Source organism: Peromyscus californicus, unplaced genomic scaffold (assembly GCF_007827085.1).
Source record: "Peromyscus californicus insignis strain IS unplaced genomic scaffold, ASM782708v3 Scaffold_21__1_contigs__length_65335640, whole genome shotgun sequence".
Classification (NCBI taxonomy): Eukaryota; Metazoa; Chordata; class Mammalia; order Rodentia; family Cricetidae; genus Peromyscus; species Peromyscus californicus.
The window spans coordinates 59,249,797-59,267,802 of record NW_026294514.1 but is presented as its reverse complement, the minus strand read 5'-3'; the positions used below and the strand labels follow the sequence as shown (position 1 = coordinate 59,267,802).

The following is an 18,006-nucleotide window of genomic DNA, read 5'->3' as shown; positions in this document are numbered from 1 at the left end:
ATTGCGACATAAATGAAGATAAATTTGTTTTAATACAACGAGATAAAAAGAATACAGATAAGAACTGAATCTCAGATTAAGAATTCAGACTTCATTACTGCAGGAAAAACTCAAAGGCCTCACCAGAAGAAATTACAGCATGGCTTTTTAAACATAGCCTGTCTTAGATTAGAGGGCTTTTTATTTTAAAGAGTGCAATGGAAATATTGTAGGGTTTGGGGACTAGCTCAGGAGTAAGGTACTTACCTAGCATGATCAAGAATTTGGGTCTTATCTGGGCACTGAAAATCAAGAAAATAAAACCTGCTTGCTTGCTTGATAGACATGCACACTTGTGAGTGTGTGCACACACACACACACACACACTGATCTATTGATAGACATACATATATTGGTAGATGGAGAGATAGGCACATGCATAGTCTTAATCTGTGTCTTGGTTATGATGAAGGTAGGTCACAGCAGAGTCTATACCATGGCCATCGATCCTCTCTTGATTTGCTGATGGCATGGGGACTGCAGCTGTGGATCTCTGACCAGAGCCTCTCACTGGGCTTTGACTGGCGAGGCTTTCAAAAGCAAAGTCCCAGAGGTCGATAAGGCCTTTGTATTTAATGTTCAGTTGCAGGAAAGTCACCTTCTTAGTATTTATTCTGATGGCTAGGTGGTAGTTTTCTAGGAAACACGGATGCAGTTGGGCCCAAATAGTGTTTGTGAAGGGGCAGAGTTGGTGGCCACATAGGGTGGTTGGAAGGGACTAGACCTGAGAAGAGCTGAGAGCTGGTTCTAATGGTGACAAGCAGCGGGGTGAAGACTGTTCTAGGTGCAGGATCATGAGATTTCCCTTGCAGAGTCGCATGCCTACAGAAAGGCCCCATGTATGTTAAAACTGTGGGGGTTAGGACAGTGTGAACTGTGACCCCTTGAATAGAGTTTCTGGCAGCTTTGATGCCCAGTCAGCCTGTGGAGCATCACCCAACGAGAAGGACAAACTGACAGTAGATATGGGGGTGTCTCCAGTCCCTGGAGCCCGTCTCATCCCATGCACAGCACTCACGTTCCCCTTCTCAAGTGTCCAAGTGGGAATGACCTGCATCTTGCAAGCCACACTAGTTTTCTTTGCAAAGTGTGGGTCTTGTCAGTGTATTCTAGAAGAGCTGGAAAGGTTCCTTGTTGCCTTCAGGCTGCCAACAGCACTCTTTGCGTATCGAAGCCTTAGAAACGGGGTTCTGTGCCCTTCAGAGCTTCTCTCCCCTTCACTTGTTCTAACCTTTCAGGTGGCAGACTGTGCTGTCCCCTGGCTTGGGAAGTGTCCCCAGGGAGGACACTGAAATTCTCAGTTTCCGGAGCATGCTCTGTCTCTGCTCTCCTGTCCTCTCTCTCTTGTTCCCTTTCCTGCTCCAGGGTCGTTGCTGGTTTGGTTTTGAAGCAAGGTCTCATGTAGCACAGGCTAGCCTTCAGGTCACCATGTAGCCGGGGATGATCTTGAACTCCTGACCCCCTTGCCTCCACTTCCCAAGTACCAGGATTACAGGTGTGCACCATCTCGCCCAGTTTATACCATGCTGGGGGTGGAGCCTAGGGCTTCCCGCTCTCTACCAAACAAGCTGCCTCCCAGCCTTCATCCAGTTTTCTTGGTTTTTCTGGCATCCATAGCTTCATCCTTACTCAAAACCTAGTAATATAGAAACACAGCCAGCAGACAGATCGGGTTCCCAGCAGAACCGAACATGCCCCCTCTAACATGTATTGATGTTGCCATTTTTGTGGTGAGAAATATTCCACCTTAGGTTTCTTATTTTTACTTCAAAGTCACACATTCAGAGCTATATAGGTAACTTGGTAATTAATTTTTCCTTAATTAATAAGCTAGTTTAATGATCATTCTCCTGTAATTTAAAGTAGAGTCATTAGTGGAAGATTCATAGTCTGCAGTGGGTTTTTGTTATTTATGGGGGTTCCCCAGGTGAGCCCCTCACGGTTCTCCCCCAGGGCCTTGTGGTGAAAGGTGTAAGAGGTATTTTGGGGGGATTAAAGTACAAGAGGGAATCACAAGTCATACAGTGATTACTGCTCCAAAATCCAGGCTTTTAAAATACTTTGGGGTGAAGTGAATTGGAATATATGCAACTCCCCACTTGGAGGTGTAGACAGGATGACTGCTGGTACGATGCCTTCCTAGGCTCCATAGCATGACTGTCTCCAGCACTCACTGTACAGTGCCCTTCATGTCCAACCACATGGCTGTGGGCCTTTGTAAGCACATCTGTTATGGATATTGAAAATGTCATTTTTATTATTTTATATACATATTAGTATACTTAATTATCTAAAATAGTACCCCAAAATTGGACCCTCTGGCTCTAGATTAGCGGTGTGCTACAGTTTTTTCCCAGTAGAAGAGTGTCTAACTCTTCTTCCTCACTTGTGTCTAACCATGGGTCTTGAGCATTCAGATCTGTGTGCCTTAGATGACAGGACTGTGTGCCGTCCTGAGCTCATAGCCCCATGCTCTTCCTATACTCAGATGTCATCTGCTCCTTACAGAGCAGTGGTTCTCAGCTTTCCTAATGCTGTGACCCTTTAGTGTAGTTCCTCATGTTGTGGTGACCCCAACCACACAGTTATTTTGGTTGCTACTTCATTATTGTAATTTTGCTACTGTTATGAATTGTGCTGTAAGTATTTTTGGAGATAGAGCTTTGCCAAAGGGGTCACTATCCACAGTTTGAGAACCACTGCTCTCGAACCGCGTGGGAGTTTGTCTGAGATCTCTGAGGGTTCTAGCATAATGGCAACACTTACATACATGTGCTAAGGCAGGCCTGTCACAGGAGTTTAGAACCCACCCTTAGTCCACATAGGGTTTGTGTGACCAGAGCCATTAAAAATCCAAGCAGTCGAAGTCACATGTAGCACAGGCTAGCCTTCAGGTTTGCCTTGGAGAAGATGACCCCGCTGCGTGCTTGGGCCTCAGGCTGCAGTTCAGTGTCCTTTAAGGCTTTGTCTGTAATCAGCTCTGGGAGGTGGAGGGCTTGCTCAGGACATTGCCCATGAAGGTGAGTTTGGGAGCAAGTCTGGTGGCTGAACCAGTAGTCTGCTGTTTTCTCTGCCCAGGCTGGGGCTAGGGGCTGCTGCCCGGGAGCTGAGGTCGCAGAGGGAAGGGTGGAGGCGTGGTCTGGGCAGTGTGGACTCGGAAGTGCCCCAGCACAACACAGTCGGCTGCTGAGCTGGCCTTGCTCTTGCAGTTTTAGACTGCAGGAAGGCCTCAAGACAGGATCCCTGTTGAGAATCCTCACATGGATGTGGTTACTAAATGAATGTGTAGATGTCTCTCCAAGAGAGAATCTGGAGCCTGGACAGGGCTGATGACCCTGGAAGCACCTTGTGAGAAGCCAATGAAGGAGCTTCAGGGGTTCCAGGCAGAGGGTGAGGCCAAGGACCTAGTGTATTCTGGGAAAAGGAAGGAGTGGATGGGATGGCCAGCTGCAGCACAAACTGCCCAGGGCCCATGTAGGAACAGGTGTCACCTCCGGGCAGCTCCCTGGGCACCACACAAGGGCACAGAGATAGACCAGCTCCTGAGGTGCTGGACTCAGAGACTGGGGAGGTGGCCTCTGCCAAGGACACAGACTACAGGAAGACTGCTGGAGAGAGGGCCCGTGCCTCTGCTTGGTTGACACACCATTGTCCTGATGACAAGCTCATTTCCCTGTGTCACTGTATTAGTCATAGAAGAGTTTATTTGGGCTTACAGGTCCAGAGGGACGTGTCCATCATGACAAGGAAGTAGCCAGCTCGGTGGCCCCTAGAGCAGCAAGCTGAGAGCTCATGAGCAAGCACAAAACAGAAAGAGAACGCAAAGCTGCATGAGCTTTTTAAACTCTCAGGGTCTTCCACAAAGTCACGCCCTCTAAGCCTCCCCAAGCAGTGCAGCATCCAGGGACCAAAGCATTTAAATGCCCAAGAGTGTGGGGGCCATTTCTCATTTAAATCACCACAGTCATTTATGGAGGTCCCCTCAGAAACAGAGGAAGTGGTACAGAGCAAGGGATATCCCAGCTTCTGTCCTGGGTCAGTGCAGGCTGGGTTGGAGCTTCTGCCTGAGCACTCCAGCCATTGTCTGAGTGGCTGTCCTAATCTCTCTGGTCTGTTTTTTGATCACTTGTTATAGTTGGGGGTGTAGATTGATTGATTGAGATTGGCTCTATCTTTGGTAATCCAGGCTGGCTGGAAACTAGCACTTTTCCTCCTGCCTCAGTCTTTCAGGTTCTGCAGGACCAGTGAGCCATCACAACTGGCTCCCACTGGGTCCTCTTTATCTGCCGGATGGAGTGAGGGTGTAATCACCCAACCATGCTCAGCCTTCAGGTAGCAGAGACAGGGCAAAATACTTCCGTGTGCATCGTCACAGGACTGTGAGCAGAGGGCTCACTCTCCTGGCAGGACCAAGGTAAGGTGATTTGAGCATTTGTGTGAATGACCCAGGAATGTCCTGGAAGAAGATAAGGGGTGTTTGATGAGGGTTGAGCAGAGCAGTCAGTCTCAGAGTTTTGGGGTGCTTTCTTGTTCAGTAGAAAATGTACAGTTTGTGGAGAAAGCAAGTACGTGCATGTCAGTTTTTGTTGTTAATGTCTGTAACTTTTTCCATTGAAGAATGGAGCTGTGTACATGGATATATGTTTCAGTTTAAAGATGTCATACATTAGTGGAGATTAGGATGGAGCCTTTCCAGCCTGGAGGAGACCTTTGTCATGCTCACAGGCACTAACCCACCTCCTCCATAAGGTGGCGCCATTCTGACATCGCTTCTCTGCCTGAGCTTGACTGCTTGCTCTGTGAGTCTTGTGCCATCAAATCCATAGGTAGGACTGAAGGGCTGGCTAAGGGGAGGGGTTTGTTTTGTTTCTGTCTCCTACTCAAGTCCAAACAGAAAGCTGAATTGTAGAGGAAGCAACTTTCAAGCAATACCATGGAGGAGAAGAGAGGAATTGGTGGGCCCCTGTGGTAAAAGGCAGTGGTCATGTCTTCCTAAGTGACACTTTTGATGGAGCACAGCACATAGTGTCCGGAATCCCACCAAGTGAGAGACTACTGAATCTCAATAATAAAAAAATAAAGCTGATTCTTTCGGGCTTGGCTGTTTGTATGTTGGATGCATAGCACATTAAATAAGACATTTGCGGAACAGTGTATTTGTTGAATGATCAAGGTACTAGCAACACAGAGAGGATGACATCCCCCAGCCAGCGGAGTCTGGAGTTGTATCTTTGAACCTACCGGCACATAGCGTATTTCAAGTTTCGCCGATAATTACAGTTTGAAAGGGGCAGGGCCTGCTTCCTGTCCCTGGTGGCCATCCCTTAGAGCAGAGGTTAGAGAAGGGCCACTGCTCACATGTTGGGGTCAAGGCCCCTGTGGATCTGCCGGACTTCCACACAGTCCCATGATTGGTGGCCATGATCCTGTAATAAATAGTACAGTCCCTTCCTGATTGGAGCTGTCACTATACTTTCTACTCACCTAGAGACATTTTTAGGAAAGTCTATAACCAAGGCACTCGGGTGTGCTGTTTCCCCCCTGTTACATAAGGCAGGCAGCGGCAGCCGTTAGCGAGAAGTGACTGTAGAGTAAATACGCCTCTTCCCTTAGACGCCAAGGGTGACAAGTTCTGCGACACAGGACGGATTTTCTTCACCTCTCTCTTTCTCACTCTCACCCTTACCCAGAATCCTCTTGTCCTTCATTAAGTAAATTTGCCCCTGTTCTTATCTTTTATCCTATCTTTCCAGAGTTCTCCTGGCACCGTAGAACAAAACGTTGTAAAATCATTTTCTTTCCATTATTGGTGTCTGTGAGTTAGAAGGTCTTAAGAGTAATGAGGAAGCAGGTCAAACATGAGAATCAGTGCAGTAAAAATAAACGCGGTCGTTGTTAGAGGTGTGGGTCTGTGTTTGGGGCCTTAAGGTTGGAAGAGCAGTCTCCCTGGGGACACGGGCTTAGCCGTGGTGTGCAGCCACACTGTGCCACCCATGTGGCTTTGCTGTGAGCTGTTCTTTTTATCGCTGTGTACTTGCCCAATGCCTTCTAAGAAGGACGGTGGGGATCTGCATTTGAAGTTCCATGTAACATACTTGACTCAGTTTACTAAACCTTCCCTTCTAGTGGAAGAACTCCGTGGCAGGTGTCCAGAAAGCGCTTAAGAGTATGGTTTGAGCGTGTCTTGTGCCTCTCCACTAAGTTCCGTAGTTAAGTCGTTGTGGGTCCAGATGGATGGGAACTCAGACTGGGCATAAAGCAAGTTGATCATCTGAACCTCTTTTTGCAAACGATTAGTCACAGGGTATATTAGTTATTTTTCTGAGGCGGAGACAGAAATCATGACAAAAAGAAATTGAGATGGGGACAGTTTGTTTTGATTGACAGTTCCAGAGGGAATAGGGCCATCCTAGCGGGGAAGGCAGAGCAACAGCCAATAGAGACGGCCTGGCAACAGGCTATGGAGACGGCCTGGCAGTCAGGAAGCTGACTGATCACTTTTCCTTAGCACACAGGAAGCAGGAAGAGGGAGAGCAGGAAGTGGAACCGGACTGTACAAACTTCAAGGCTACCCCAGTGACTATTTTCTCCAAAATGGCTCCACCTACTAATGTCACCAGAACCTCCCCAAATAGAATTGCCCACTGGGGACCAAGTTTCAAGCACATGAGCCCACAGGGCCTTTTCACATTCAAGCCGCGGCACTTAGGCAGTTTTGAAATTTGGGTTAATTTGGGTCTTGAACCTCCCTACTCTCTACTTACTTTGCAGTTCTTAGACACTGACCTTAGACTTTATTTTGAGTTCACGTAATGATTTTTTTAAGGTAGTCCAATATACATTTTCAACAGTCCCTGATCAATACACCAATGGCTTTGAAATGACGGAGTACCACGATATTCCTCTGTAATTTAAACATGATTAGCTGATGAAGGTTATGATCAATACATGGAGGGAAGATAAATTAATTGATATCATCCTTTCAGGGTGATGAGAAGCCTTTTGGAGGTGGGCCGTGACTGATGAAGCCTCTGCTTCATCTCTGGGAACCATCTTTTATAGATTGCATTTCCACTTAGTCACATTTAACACTATCATTCATTTGCACGAAAGCCATGAGCTGTGCACACACCAGTTCCTGCTCAAAGTTGTGTTCATTTGGAAGTGAAATTATCTGTGAGCACCTTGTGGCCTCTGTCTCCGTAACTGTTGGTCCTGGAGAGGCAGAGTGCCTCAAATGCAGCAGTGGTATGGGCAGAGCGAGGGCGGGGAGGCTCCAGGCCAACTCCGGTTCCTCCCCCAATACACACCCCCATGCAAGGTACAAACTGCAGCCACTCCCCTGCAGTGACACCCATTGGTGTAAGAGTGGTTTTCTAGTTGTTGACTTCCTTTGTCTTTAAATTCCATATGCTTTATCAGCAAGCCTATTTGCTGAGATAAGTTATGGCTGGTTGAATTTAGATTTGTATCGATTAAGATAAGCTTCCAGTGTAAGTGGTCCTATGTTAGAATTAAAAAAAAAAAAAAAAAAAAAAAAAAAAAAAAAAAAAAGGTCCTTGTTGTAATTATTCTTGCTTGAGTATAATTCTACACAGCCTGAAAAAGTTACAAGTCATTCTTTAGGCAGTGCAAAAAAAAGCTTTCAAATGGAGTTGGTTCAATTTTCCTTATTTGGGGTTACCTTGAATAACTGGAAAACGCTGTTTTACTAGGGTAGCCTATGTGAGGTGGGCATGTGTTCTCGTTGCACATTTAAGTCCCCTTGAGGTGGTCCAAGCAGGCTGGCTGAAGTCCTCAGGGGTCAGGACTGGTCTCTTTTGCATCCTGTCTTACTGATGTGGCTTCCATCCCTGTGTTACCAACGGTCCTGGGTGGCTTCTGGCACCAAAGTCACACATCTGTACATTTCAGAGAGATTAAGCAAAAGAGACAAAGAAGAAGGGGGCAAAGAGCAGCTCTCACCTGGAGACAAGTCCTGAAAGCCCCATGAGCTTTCTGCCTCGTCGCATTGGCCAGGCTTTATGTGTGCTCTGGTCCCATTGGCCAGGGCTTGTGTGTGTGCTAATCCCATTGCTCAGGGCTTGATGTTCTCTCAGCCCATTTACCAGGGCTTGCTTGTGCTCTAGTCCCGTTGGCCAGGGCTTGCTTGCTTATGGACCGTATTCAGCTCCGTAAGCTGGGTATGGGAATTCAGACTCCCTGGGAAATGTCCTGTTTATTCCAGTGGTCAGGGATCCAGATGAAACTTGCTATGGATGCAGGAATGGCAGAAGCCAGGGATCATCAGAGGTCCCTGTGGTTCACCTCATCCGGCCACCAGCCTCACATCGATGTCTCCTGTCTCTGTGTCCACTAGTTGCCCAGAAGATTGTTGCCACGAGGAAGAAGCAGCAGCTGTCCATAGGCCCCTGCAAGTCCTTACCCAACTCTCCAAGCCACTCCTCTGTGTGCTCCGCCCAGGTGTCAGCCGTGCACATCAGCCAGGTACGAAAGGTAGTGCGGGAGGTGAGGCAGCGAGGGAGTGCCACGGCAGACGTGGGCCGGAGACCGGTCACAGCCAGTACCAAAGCTGTTAGCATCTGTTTTTCTCTTTCCAGCTTTGTAAATAACAGCATGTTTGTGTTTGACTTCCCATTTTCCTTCAGAAGCTGTTGTGGCCAAGTGGGCTTTACGGGAGTCAGTCTTTAATGTTCTCTTTGCACACTGCCTGTGTTATAAGGCATGCTGGCATGAGGTGATGCCAGGTGTGTGTAAGAAGTCTTTTTCTGTCCCGCCTGCCAGTTCCCAAATAATGACACGGAGACTTCTTATTAATCATGAAAGTTTGGCCTGTAGCTTAGGCTTGTTTCTAACTAACTCTTATAACTTAAATTAACCCATTTATATTAATCTACATTCTGCCACATGGTATTACCTCTCTTCTATTGTTTATCTCCTGTTTCCTCTCTGTGTCTCCTGGTGTCTCTGTCTTTCTTCTTCCTGGAGTCCTCTCTGTCCCCAGAAGTCCTGCCTAACTACTGGCCATTCAGCTCATTATTAAACCAGTCAGAGCAGTATATCTTCACACAGTGTACAAATAGCCCACAACAGACGTATGCTGCCATCTTGGCTGTGGATTGAAATCGCTGGCTTTGCTCTTGGTTGGTTTATAGGGTGAACAGTAGTTAATAAGTCTTACTGGCTAAGAAATGCACTTACACTTAGATCTGGAAGCCGCTTATAACTCCCACCTCCTTTAGGCCCTGTAGAAGGCCCCCCTAAACAATGTTGCTAAATCATTAACTTGGAAGCAAGGTACTTGTCCCAGGGATCCGCCCAGGCCCTCAGTAAGGAGCGGGTGGCTTGCTGGTCCTCGTGATCAGTCCTCCTTAGGTGAGTGTCCCATTGCTGCTTTTTCCAGACGGCACAGTGAGAAGGTTTTCTTGCGAGTGCTCAGTTTGCCTGCGAAGCCTTGCCTGGTGCACTTACCGCTCGGGCCTGGCATGGGCTAGCCCTGAACACCTTCACGATTGGTGTCTTCGGTGTTGGAGTGATCTAAACTCATTTTAGGCTAGTACTCTGATTTGTGGGATGTCATTTAAGAATGATTGCTTGGTGTTCTGAGTGGCCATTCCTTCTTCATCCCAGGAGGAACAGTGAAGCACCCGTAAGGCCATTTTTAACTACAGTTTTGTTTTTCAGAGGAAGAATAATGGTTGGGTTTTTGGTTTTTTTTTTCAAAGTTCGCTGCGTGTGGTAACTCACACTTCTGGTCTGAGTAGTCTAGAGGCTGAGACAGGACGATTGCTCCAATTCAAGGCCAGCATGAGCTACTTAGTGAGTGTTAGGTCAGCCTGGGCTACAGAGTGAGACTCTGAAGCGGAAAGACATTTTCAAGCTCCATTGTGGAGACCTGAGGTGCTTTTTCTCAGACAAAGCAACACTTACTTCTGGCAACGCTTGGTCTTAGTAAACCGGCCAGGCACAGGGAGTTGACACCTCGTCTCCCCGACACTTCTCTGTCACTTGCTCTTTTCTTGCTGTGACCCTGCTTGGGTGGTTTTTATGCTGCTTCGTTCACAGAACGTTGATTTTGTTGGTTTGTTTGTCTAATTTTTACAGACGAGTAATGGAGGCGGGAGTTTGAGTGACTACTCCTCCTCTGTCCCTTCCACCCCAAGCACCAGCCAGAAGGAGCTTCGGATCGATGTCCCGCCCACTGCCAACACCCCAACGCCTGTCCGGAAGCAGTCCAAGCGCAGGTCCAACCTCTTCACGGTGAGTGTCCGTCCTCAGGACCAGCCTCTCAGTGTCACCCGGCATCTCAGTCACAGGAAGATGTCCGTCCCAGGGTCCAGTGATGTTGCAGAATCCAAACTAAATTGAATGAGAATCACAATGACTCGAGTCTGAGAAAGTTGTGAGAAGAAAAGAAGATTTGAGTCCTGAGCAGAATGGGAATTACCCGGTGGGGACTGAGTGCAAATCCTGAGGAGTTTGTGCACAACCTTCACTCTCCCAGTACTTTCATGGTCTCACACTAAAGGCTTGTGTTACACACGGAGAGGTAGTGAAGGTCTTGGGGGATTCCCATTGCATCTGACCAATCACAGAGAGGCCTTAGCCATCGCCCCTGTCATCTGTGGGGGTCTGAGAACTGACCCCAGGGAAGGGCATGGGATTAAGACTTACCTTTCCTTCAATATTGCAACCCCCGCTCCTCTCTCCAGGGTTTCAAGGGACTCCCTATCATAGGCTTCTCTTGACCAGTGCTCAAAGTCCTCCAGGGAGTGTCCTGGATTGGAAATCTGAGCTTTGATTTAGAAACCCTGAGTCCAGGGTGGGGCTAGGAATGTGCACTTTTACAAGCTCTTTGGGTTGATGGGTACAGATATTATCTGAAGAAGCAAACCTACTGTTTCCTGCCTCTTATGCCCAGCAGACATCACCAATCAATCATGGATGGCTTTGCAGTTAAGCCCAGAGCTATTATGGTATGATTTCAGGAAGTCTTTCTCTCTCTAGCCAGCTCTGTGCAGTGTCTGTGTAAATCATTTGGCCTCTGGTTTTGGTTGGTTCCTACTGACTGAGTCACAAAGAAGTTTCTTATTCCTAGCTTGACCTAAAGGAATAGCTAGAAGTTCATTGTCTGACTTGAAGCCTTCAACTGAAGATGGTCACATGATGCTGTGGGTACTTGCCAGATCTGTGGGTGCCTCACTCTTTTCCATCATTCTTTGTGACCGTTTCTGTTAGAACATTCATGCTCCTGTCTGCTGGTGACAGAGGGTCCCCCTTTGAGCCACCCTGTCCTTTCCTTTGCTAGCTGTATCATGCAGCTCTGACAAACACTGCTGGCCGCTGTTTTACCTTAGACACCTCACTGGACCTCTCTGATCTGGGAGCAGTAGCTATTCTTCAGTGGGGCTGTCAGCTGGGAGCACTCCCCAGAGAGGCAGGGGGTTCTTAGTGATATTATTTGTGGGTTTTTTTTCCACTGCTATTGAAGTCAGGAGCATGGACACCAGTGATAGTCAGCAAACGTAGTTGGTAGGACTGCTGGGTAGGTCTGAAGGGGTCATTTTGGCTTCTGTACATACAAGCAAGTATCTGATATGTTACAGTAGTAACATGTAGCATGGATGTAAGGTTGTGCCTTATAAAATTTTTTCGACACAGCATGAGCAGTCACATTAACAGTTGGTTTCTAGCTGGATGCTCAGAGCAGGACTGTTGGTTAAGAAGGTGCCCCCTCCCCAAAAGGGTGCTCATTCACTTGTGACTCAGTGGGTCCAGAAAAACCAGTTACCAAAGCCACAGCTGGCTTCAGAGGCTTTGGGCTCCAGGAATGTAGTAGTCCAAGAGTGGTGGATGAGAAGTTCTGTATCCCCCACCACCACACTGTTAGGAGTGGCTGTGGAGGCCCAGCCTGTGATTCCTGCCTAGCACCATTCAGTTCACATTACCTTTGTTTTCTACCACATGAAAGAAATATGGAAACCAGGAAATACCACTTTAAACAGAACTATTTGTAAGTCTCGTCTATCCAAAAAAGATCCTGGGGCCTGGATGATTGACAACTCCCATGACCTGGATAATTGATGGCTCACAGAAGGACTCTTAATTTTAAGATCTGAAGAAGAAGAAAAATGGTTTGGCCACTACCTGCTCTTCAGAGCCCTGACTATGCTCAGTGTCTAGGAGGTATGCTGGTGGCTGGAGCTGGCCACACTGAAAGAAAACAGAGGCCAGGAAGCCACAGAGCTACAGGCCTTATTCAAGCTGGTGAGAATGCAGTGATTGGAAATCCCAGTGAATTGCTCGTAACCGCCGGATCTTAGATGCCTCCGGCTGTGTGTCTGCGATGTGCTTGATCTCTTCCTCTTAAGTGTCCGAAGACAGTTTGAGAGTAGAGCATTCGAAAAGTTGAATCCAGCTGCCCAGCTAAGGTGCGTGGAACAGAAGTTTGGGGTCGTACAGGAATCCAGTGCTGCAACAGGTTTGTGTTGTGGTTTAAGGATCAACAAGCTGAAATTCCAGGAAATGGCCGACATGGAGGTTGTTCCCAGGTTTGGCTTTGCGGCTGGGCAGAATGGCGGTGGAGGTGGGTGATGAGCATTTTGAGTTGAAGGACTTGGAAGCATCAACTCCACTAGATGTCAGTGTCATACAAGGAATGAAATGAAGGTGAATTAATTCTGAAATCTAGGCAATTAAGGATCCAGATTTCAGTGGGAAACAGCCTCTTTAAGTATTTCCAGTTTTACAGCCTTCGTATCTGTCGCTATGGGTGACTTTTGACTGACACTGTCAAAGTGTGTATGTGTTTAGACCTGTCAACAGCTGTGCCTGATACAAACCATCTTAGTTTCTGTTCCACAGCCCAGAATGGAGATGTGCAGCTGGTGGGCACCGTCCACTTATCTGTTAGCCCATTCCAAAAGGGCTGGAGGTCAGGTGTAGGCACATAGTTCTCATCCTGCCCCACATATCCTTTAAAGTGGCTTTGTGCCACACAGGGGTAACATCTCCAGCTCTCAGATGTTTTAAATTGCAAACATACAATAAATCCCATGTATTTTATATGAAATTATATAAACTAAATCTCTCCAGTCGTAGCAGGTTATGCATTACTTTGCAGCGGCAATTATGTCTGCCTTACCAATGGGAATTTAAACTGTATCATGTTTTGTTAATTTTTTATGTAAGGCCATTGCCTTGAGAAATGAAACATTAAAAGATGACCCACAGGATGCCTGCTTTAGAAATACAGAATTTTTTACAACAGTTCATTTAGTAGCCTGATTTACATGTAGATGAAATATTTTATTGAATAACATTTTGAAATATATAAGAATTACAGGGGAAAAAAAACCCTACATGTAGTCTCTGTGATAATCACAAGGTTGAGCAGTTTGCAGCCACTGTTTCATGAAGAACACACATCCTCAGTGGAAGTCCAAGCTTCCCCATCCATTCCCCTGCCTCTGTTCCAGGGCTTGCCATTTACCTGAATGGGTGTATATGTGTTGCCTGCATTTGTGGGTGTTAAGCTAGCAAGGCTCCTCAACTTCTGTATGGCATTGCTTTATGTCTTTTCAAGCTTTTAAAGAATTGGGTCTTTACGTGGTGTTTTAAAAGCTTGCTGTGTGGTGTGATGCTGATACCATTAAACAGTTAAGTACACCAGTACCCAAAGATTGCCCAGAACCTGGACCTACTCAGAGAAAAAAGGACAATGAAGTCCATAGTGTAAAGGAATTGACACTTGGTATCTTGTGGAGAACAGGAGCCCTGAAGCCTGGCATGGTGTGTTCCATCTGCTCCTGCCTTCTTGGTTGAAGCTGAGAAAGTAGGTTCTGTTGGATGGGCGGCATTGCCAGACACGCTTCTCTGCCCAGTGTACAAGGGACTCGGTTTATTACGTATAGGGAGCTGAACACTTTTGAAACGAAGTAGATAATCCTTCCCTTCCCTCTGTCTTTGGTGTCTGTGGGGCTCAGCAGTCATTTTGGTGGCCTGAAGTCTCCAGAAGTGCAGTGGGTGTGATAAACTCTGCTTCTGAAGAATACGGCAGGCTGGATTAGCAATGGGTACCAAGGGTTGCCAGCAGCCTCTAGTGAGTAGTTTTGGCAGAGAGGGGAGGACACAGGATACGCACCACTGGCGACTCTGTGAAGTGGGCAGGAACGCAAGGAGTCTTCCCTCGGGATTCGGAGGTTCAGGGTTTCATAGCTAGTGGATTGGGTTGTGGTTTAGTTGTTGGATTCCGGTCTCCCGGAGTCAGCCTGTTGGAAACGGCAAACCTCTGCCCAGAAGCTTGTTGGAGCTCTTTCCTTTAATTGTATGGCACTTTCCACAAAAATGGTATCCTTGTTGGTGGAGTTCCTTTTTTCCAATGTGTATCCTGAGTTTCTGTCTCATTTTTCTCTGACGCTGTGGTTGTGCGAGCGTGGCTCCTGTTTCTTTACATGTTTGGAGCTGTGTGCAGCGACTCCGGCTGCTGCTTCCTGCTTCTGAGGAATCTGGAATTCTGCTCTGAGAACAGCAACTAGGGACAGATGCGCCGCCTCCAGGAAAATGTTCATTTTTTAAAAAATGTTTGTTTTGTTAATTATTCTGCTTAATGGAGAATAATGAAGATGGATTTTCAAATTTAGGTATTTAGAACTGATAAAGTTCCCAAAATGCCCTTTATGCTCTTCATTGATTCAGAATTTCTAAAATGTTGTCGGCTATGGGTCTTGGAACTTAATTTTCCAATTGGAAACCTCATGTGCCCACCTTCCCCAGAACTGATGTGGGGAAAGAACTGGCTGTGTGGGCTCTTGCTATGCGTTACTAGTGGAAGAGTAAAGAAAACTAAAGGGCTTTCTGTAGCATAGCTGCGATCCATGATGAAGGCACAGGGGCATGCGGCACCGAGGAGGCATTTGACAAAAGCGGAAGCCTCTGTAATCAGCTAAGAGTGCGCTTTCTCACGTGCACGGCCACGCGGCAAAATCACCACCTTTGAAGTACCTGCGCCGAGTGATATCGCAGGCACCTTTCTCTGGGTCTTTTGGCAGTAATCCGTTCTGGAATCTTAAGTCAATCCCATCAGCCCTTGCTTGTTTTGTATCTCAGGGCCTTTGCGTTTTTGGATACTGTTTTAGAAGCATCATCTGCTCTATCCCACATCCTTTTGAATCTGAATTTCATTAGCTGCTCCCAGCAGCACCGGACACCACCGAGTCTCTCCGTTTCATATATCATCTCAGATTTGAAAAGCACAGGAAAATGTTTCTCCATTTTCAATATTGCGTGAGTAATGTTCCCATTGAAAAGTAATGGAGTGAAGTTGTCACTTGTCAGCACCGTTATTAAGGAGGACGAGTCTCAGATCTTTCTCTCATAATAAAATAAATCTGTCAGACAATCACCATGCTTACACTTGCTCATGCCAGCAGGAGACGGGACATGGACGGTGGCTGGCGCTCCTGCAGCATTCCCCAAGTGCCCTCCTCCCCACACCTGCCAGCCACCCGGCAGTTCACGTGGCATCAACAATCCGCCCAAGATAACTGGCTCGGGAACCTGGCCAACAGACAGTTGCTCGTTGTGCCCCGAATATTGACATTTTGTCAGAAAGAGATTTTCAGGTTTTGCCTCCTTATCTTTTTGCTGCACGGTAGCCTGCTCCTTTCTAACCATCCAGAAGCAGTGAAAGGAAACGTTGCTTGCCCCTGAAACAGTTCGTGGGGGTGTACCAGTAAGTCAGTCGTCCAGACGTCCATTTAATCCACACGCTTCTGTGCTTGGGCTTCCAGATGACCTTCGAGGGCCTCCTCCTAAGCTGTGCTAACTGCGGCTCTAGAATGTTTTCTCGGTGGGCGTTGCTTTCCTGGATGGTCCATTGGTTTCTAGTAATTGCATTTTGAACTCTTTAAAAAAGAATTAAAAGATAATTTCGCAGTAGAAAAGTCAGGGGGAAAGTTTAGAAAATTCTCTTTGGAATGATGAGTCAGTGCAGAGGAACAGCTGGGGGCGGCGGTTCTGAATCGCGTTGGCGGGAGCTCTGGACGTAGGGGCGAGACCCGTCTGACAGACACAACCCTCGCCCAAATGCTAACTTTACTTTTGCTTGCAGTCTAGGAAAGGGAGCGACCCAGACAAAGAGAAGAAAGGCCTGGAGAGCCGCGCGGACAGCATCGGGAGCGGGCGAGCCATCCCAATTAAACAGGTACACTTGTCCCCTTCCCCGCCTCGCTGGAGACACACCTCGGTGCAGCCTGAGACGATGCCGGCTCGGGCACCAGGGTTTGTTTGATGTGCTCTGTTGATGAATGTAGAAGTCACTCACTTGACATCAATTAGAAGGGGTTCCTGTGAGTATTAAAATGGGATCATTAGAATAAGAAGAGGGAATAGGACAACAGCTCTAATGAAGTGCGCTCTGCCCGCCTGCATATGGAGTGTGTTTCCATGCCGCACTGGCTTCAAAGGCTGCCTTTGTAGCGTGGCTTTGATTGGGCCGCTGGCCGCCAGGCGACAGGGGTAAATCAGCTCGCTGTAGAAGAACCCCTTGTGATCACAGGAATAGCCTGACGTGGCCCTAATTTGCTCTTGCAGACGGACATCTGAACACTGTTTCAGGCTGGTCTGTAACAACGAGGCAATTAGTTGTAATAATCATCGCTGGCATGTCAGCTGTGCGCTCTTGTTTGTAATTTGCTAATGAAGGGATTGTAACTTTGATTAGGTTCAGTTTCATTTAGACCTTATTATACACAGGAACATTTACAGCTGTAATGTGGGGCCTTAATTAAACTTCCCCATTACACAACAGGACTTGAATTCAAGCATTTGTTTTGGCCAATGTTGCTAGCCTGAAATGGGTTTTCATTAGCCCGGAAACCGGCTCCTAAATTGCTTCACGTCTCTAGCAAGACACACTGGAATTCACGTGTGACGTCTTTTGCTGCTTCATTTCCGAAACAATAAGAATAAAGAGTTCAACCCTGCTCAGCGGCTCTGGAAATGTCATCTTTTTTGGTTGATAAAGAAAGCCAATTGATTTAGAGTGTGTTCTGTTTGGGTGGGGGTGGGAAATCTGTGAGCAGGAAATAGCTCTGCCTTCCATGGATGACGCTGGTGGCCCATTCTGTAGCTCTGGTTGATCTAGGGCGTCCATCGCCTTTTCCATAGCTACCATCCAGCCTCACTTGGCCTGTGCGCGTGGGCTCTGAGGGAGAGGCAGTGTTCATGCAGATGTAGCGAGCTTTCCTCAGCCGTGCGGGTTTCACCTGTTTGCAGCTAATGGCTGCAGCCCTCGTGAGAAGCTGGACCATTTCAGATTGAAGATGTGTGAGTTAAAGAGCCATAGATGGCTGAGAAGCCAAGACTACTGCAGTCCCACCCTCCAGCTGCCAGCCAGAGTGGCCTGTGTGCCACATGTACCCTCTGCCCACAAGGCAGTGTGAGCCTTGACCCAAGGGAGCGGGGAGGCCTACAGGCGTTAGTCAGTGCTGTTGTGCCTCTGCACAGGACCCCCCTTACTATACTGGGTGACAGATTTGGGGGCCAGCTTGCAGCACCTCGAAGAAAAATTTTCACCTTCCCTGTGTTTACTAACAAGGCAAGCAGCCTCCCTGGTGATGGGCGGTGTTTTCCTCATAAACAGGTTTATTACTTCTGAGGGCCGCGTACATAGTTGTTTACTCCTGTTGCTTATTTGATTCTAACTGACTCCACACAGAGCCACTGTAATGTAAGATTTCTGTTCAGTGTTACTTCATGTAGGACTGTAAAAATTATTGAGCTGTTATCCTTTCAAAAAGCTGGTGCTGGGACATTGAAGAAGATTGCTACTTCATGTATATCATCTTCCTGGTTCCTGTCCATTCCTGCGTGTGTGTGTGTGTGTGTGTGTGTGTGTGTGTGTGTGTGTGTGTGTGTGTGTATGGGGGGCGGGGAGCTCACTTTCTCAGCAGGAAACTCTTGGGG

At 47.4% G+C, this 18,006-nt stretch overlaps 1 protein-coding gene across 12 annotated transcripts in view; it reads left to right on the top strand.

The window, feature by feature from the left end:
* Positions 1–18,006, top strand: part of Agap1 (ArfGAP with GTPase domain, ankyrin repeat and PH domain 1) — a 465,228-nt gene that overhangs the window by 210,963 nt on the left and 236,259 nt on the right. For all 12 annotated transcript variants that reach the window (XM_052750471.1, XM_052750469.1, XM_052750468.1 and 9 more), the window contains 3 exons: positions 8,399–8,526; positions 10,144–10,299; positions 16,151–16,243. In XM_052750471.1, the coding sequence (XP_052606431.1) occupies positions 8,399–8,526; positions 10,144–10,299; positions 16,151–16,243 (377 nt within the window). The remainder of the gene's footprint in view (positions 1–8,398; positions 8,527–10,143; positions 10,300–16,150; positions 16,244–18,006) is intronic.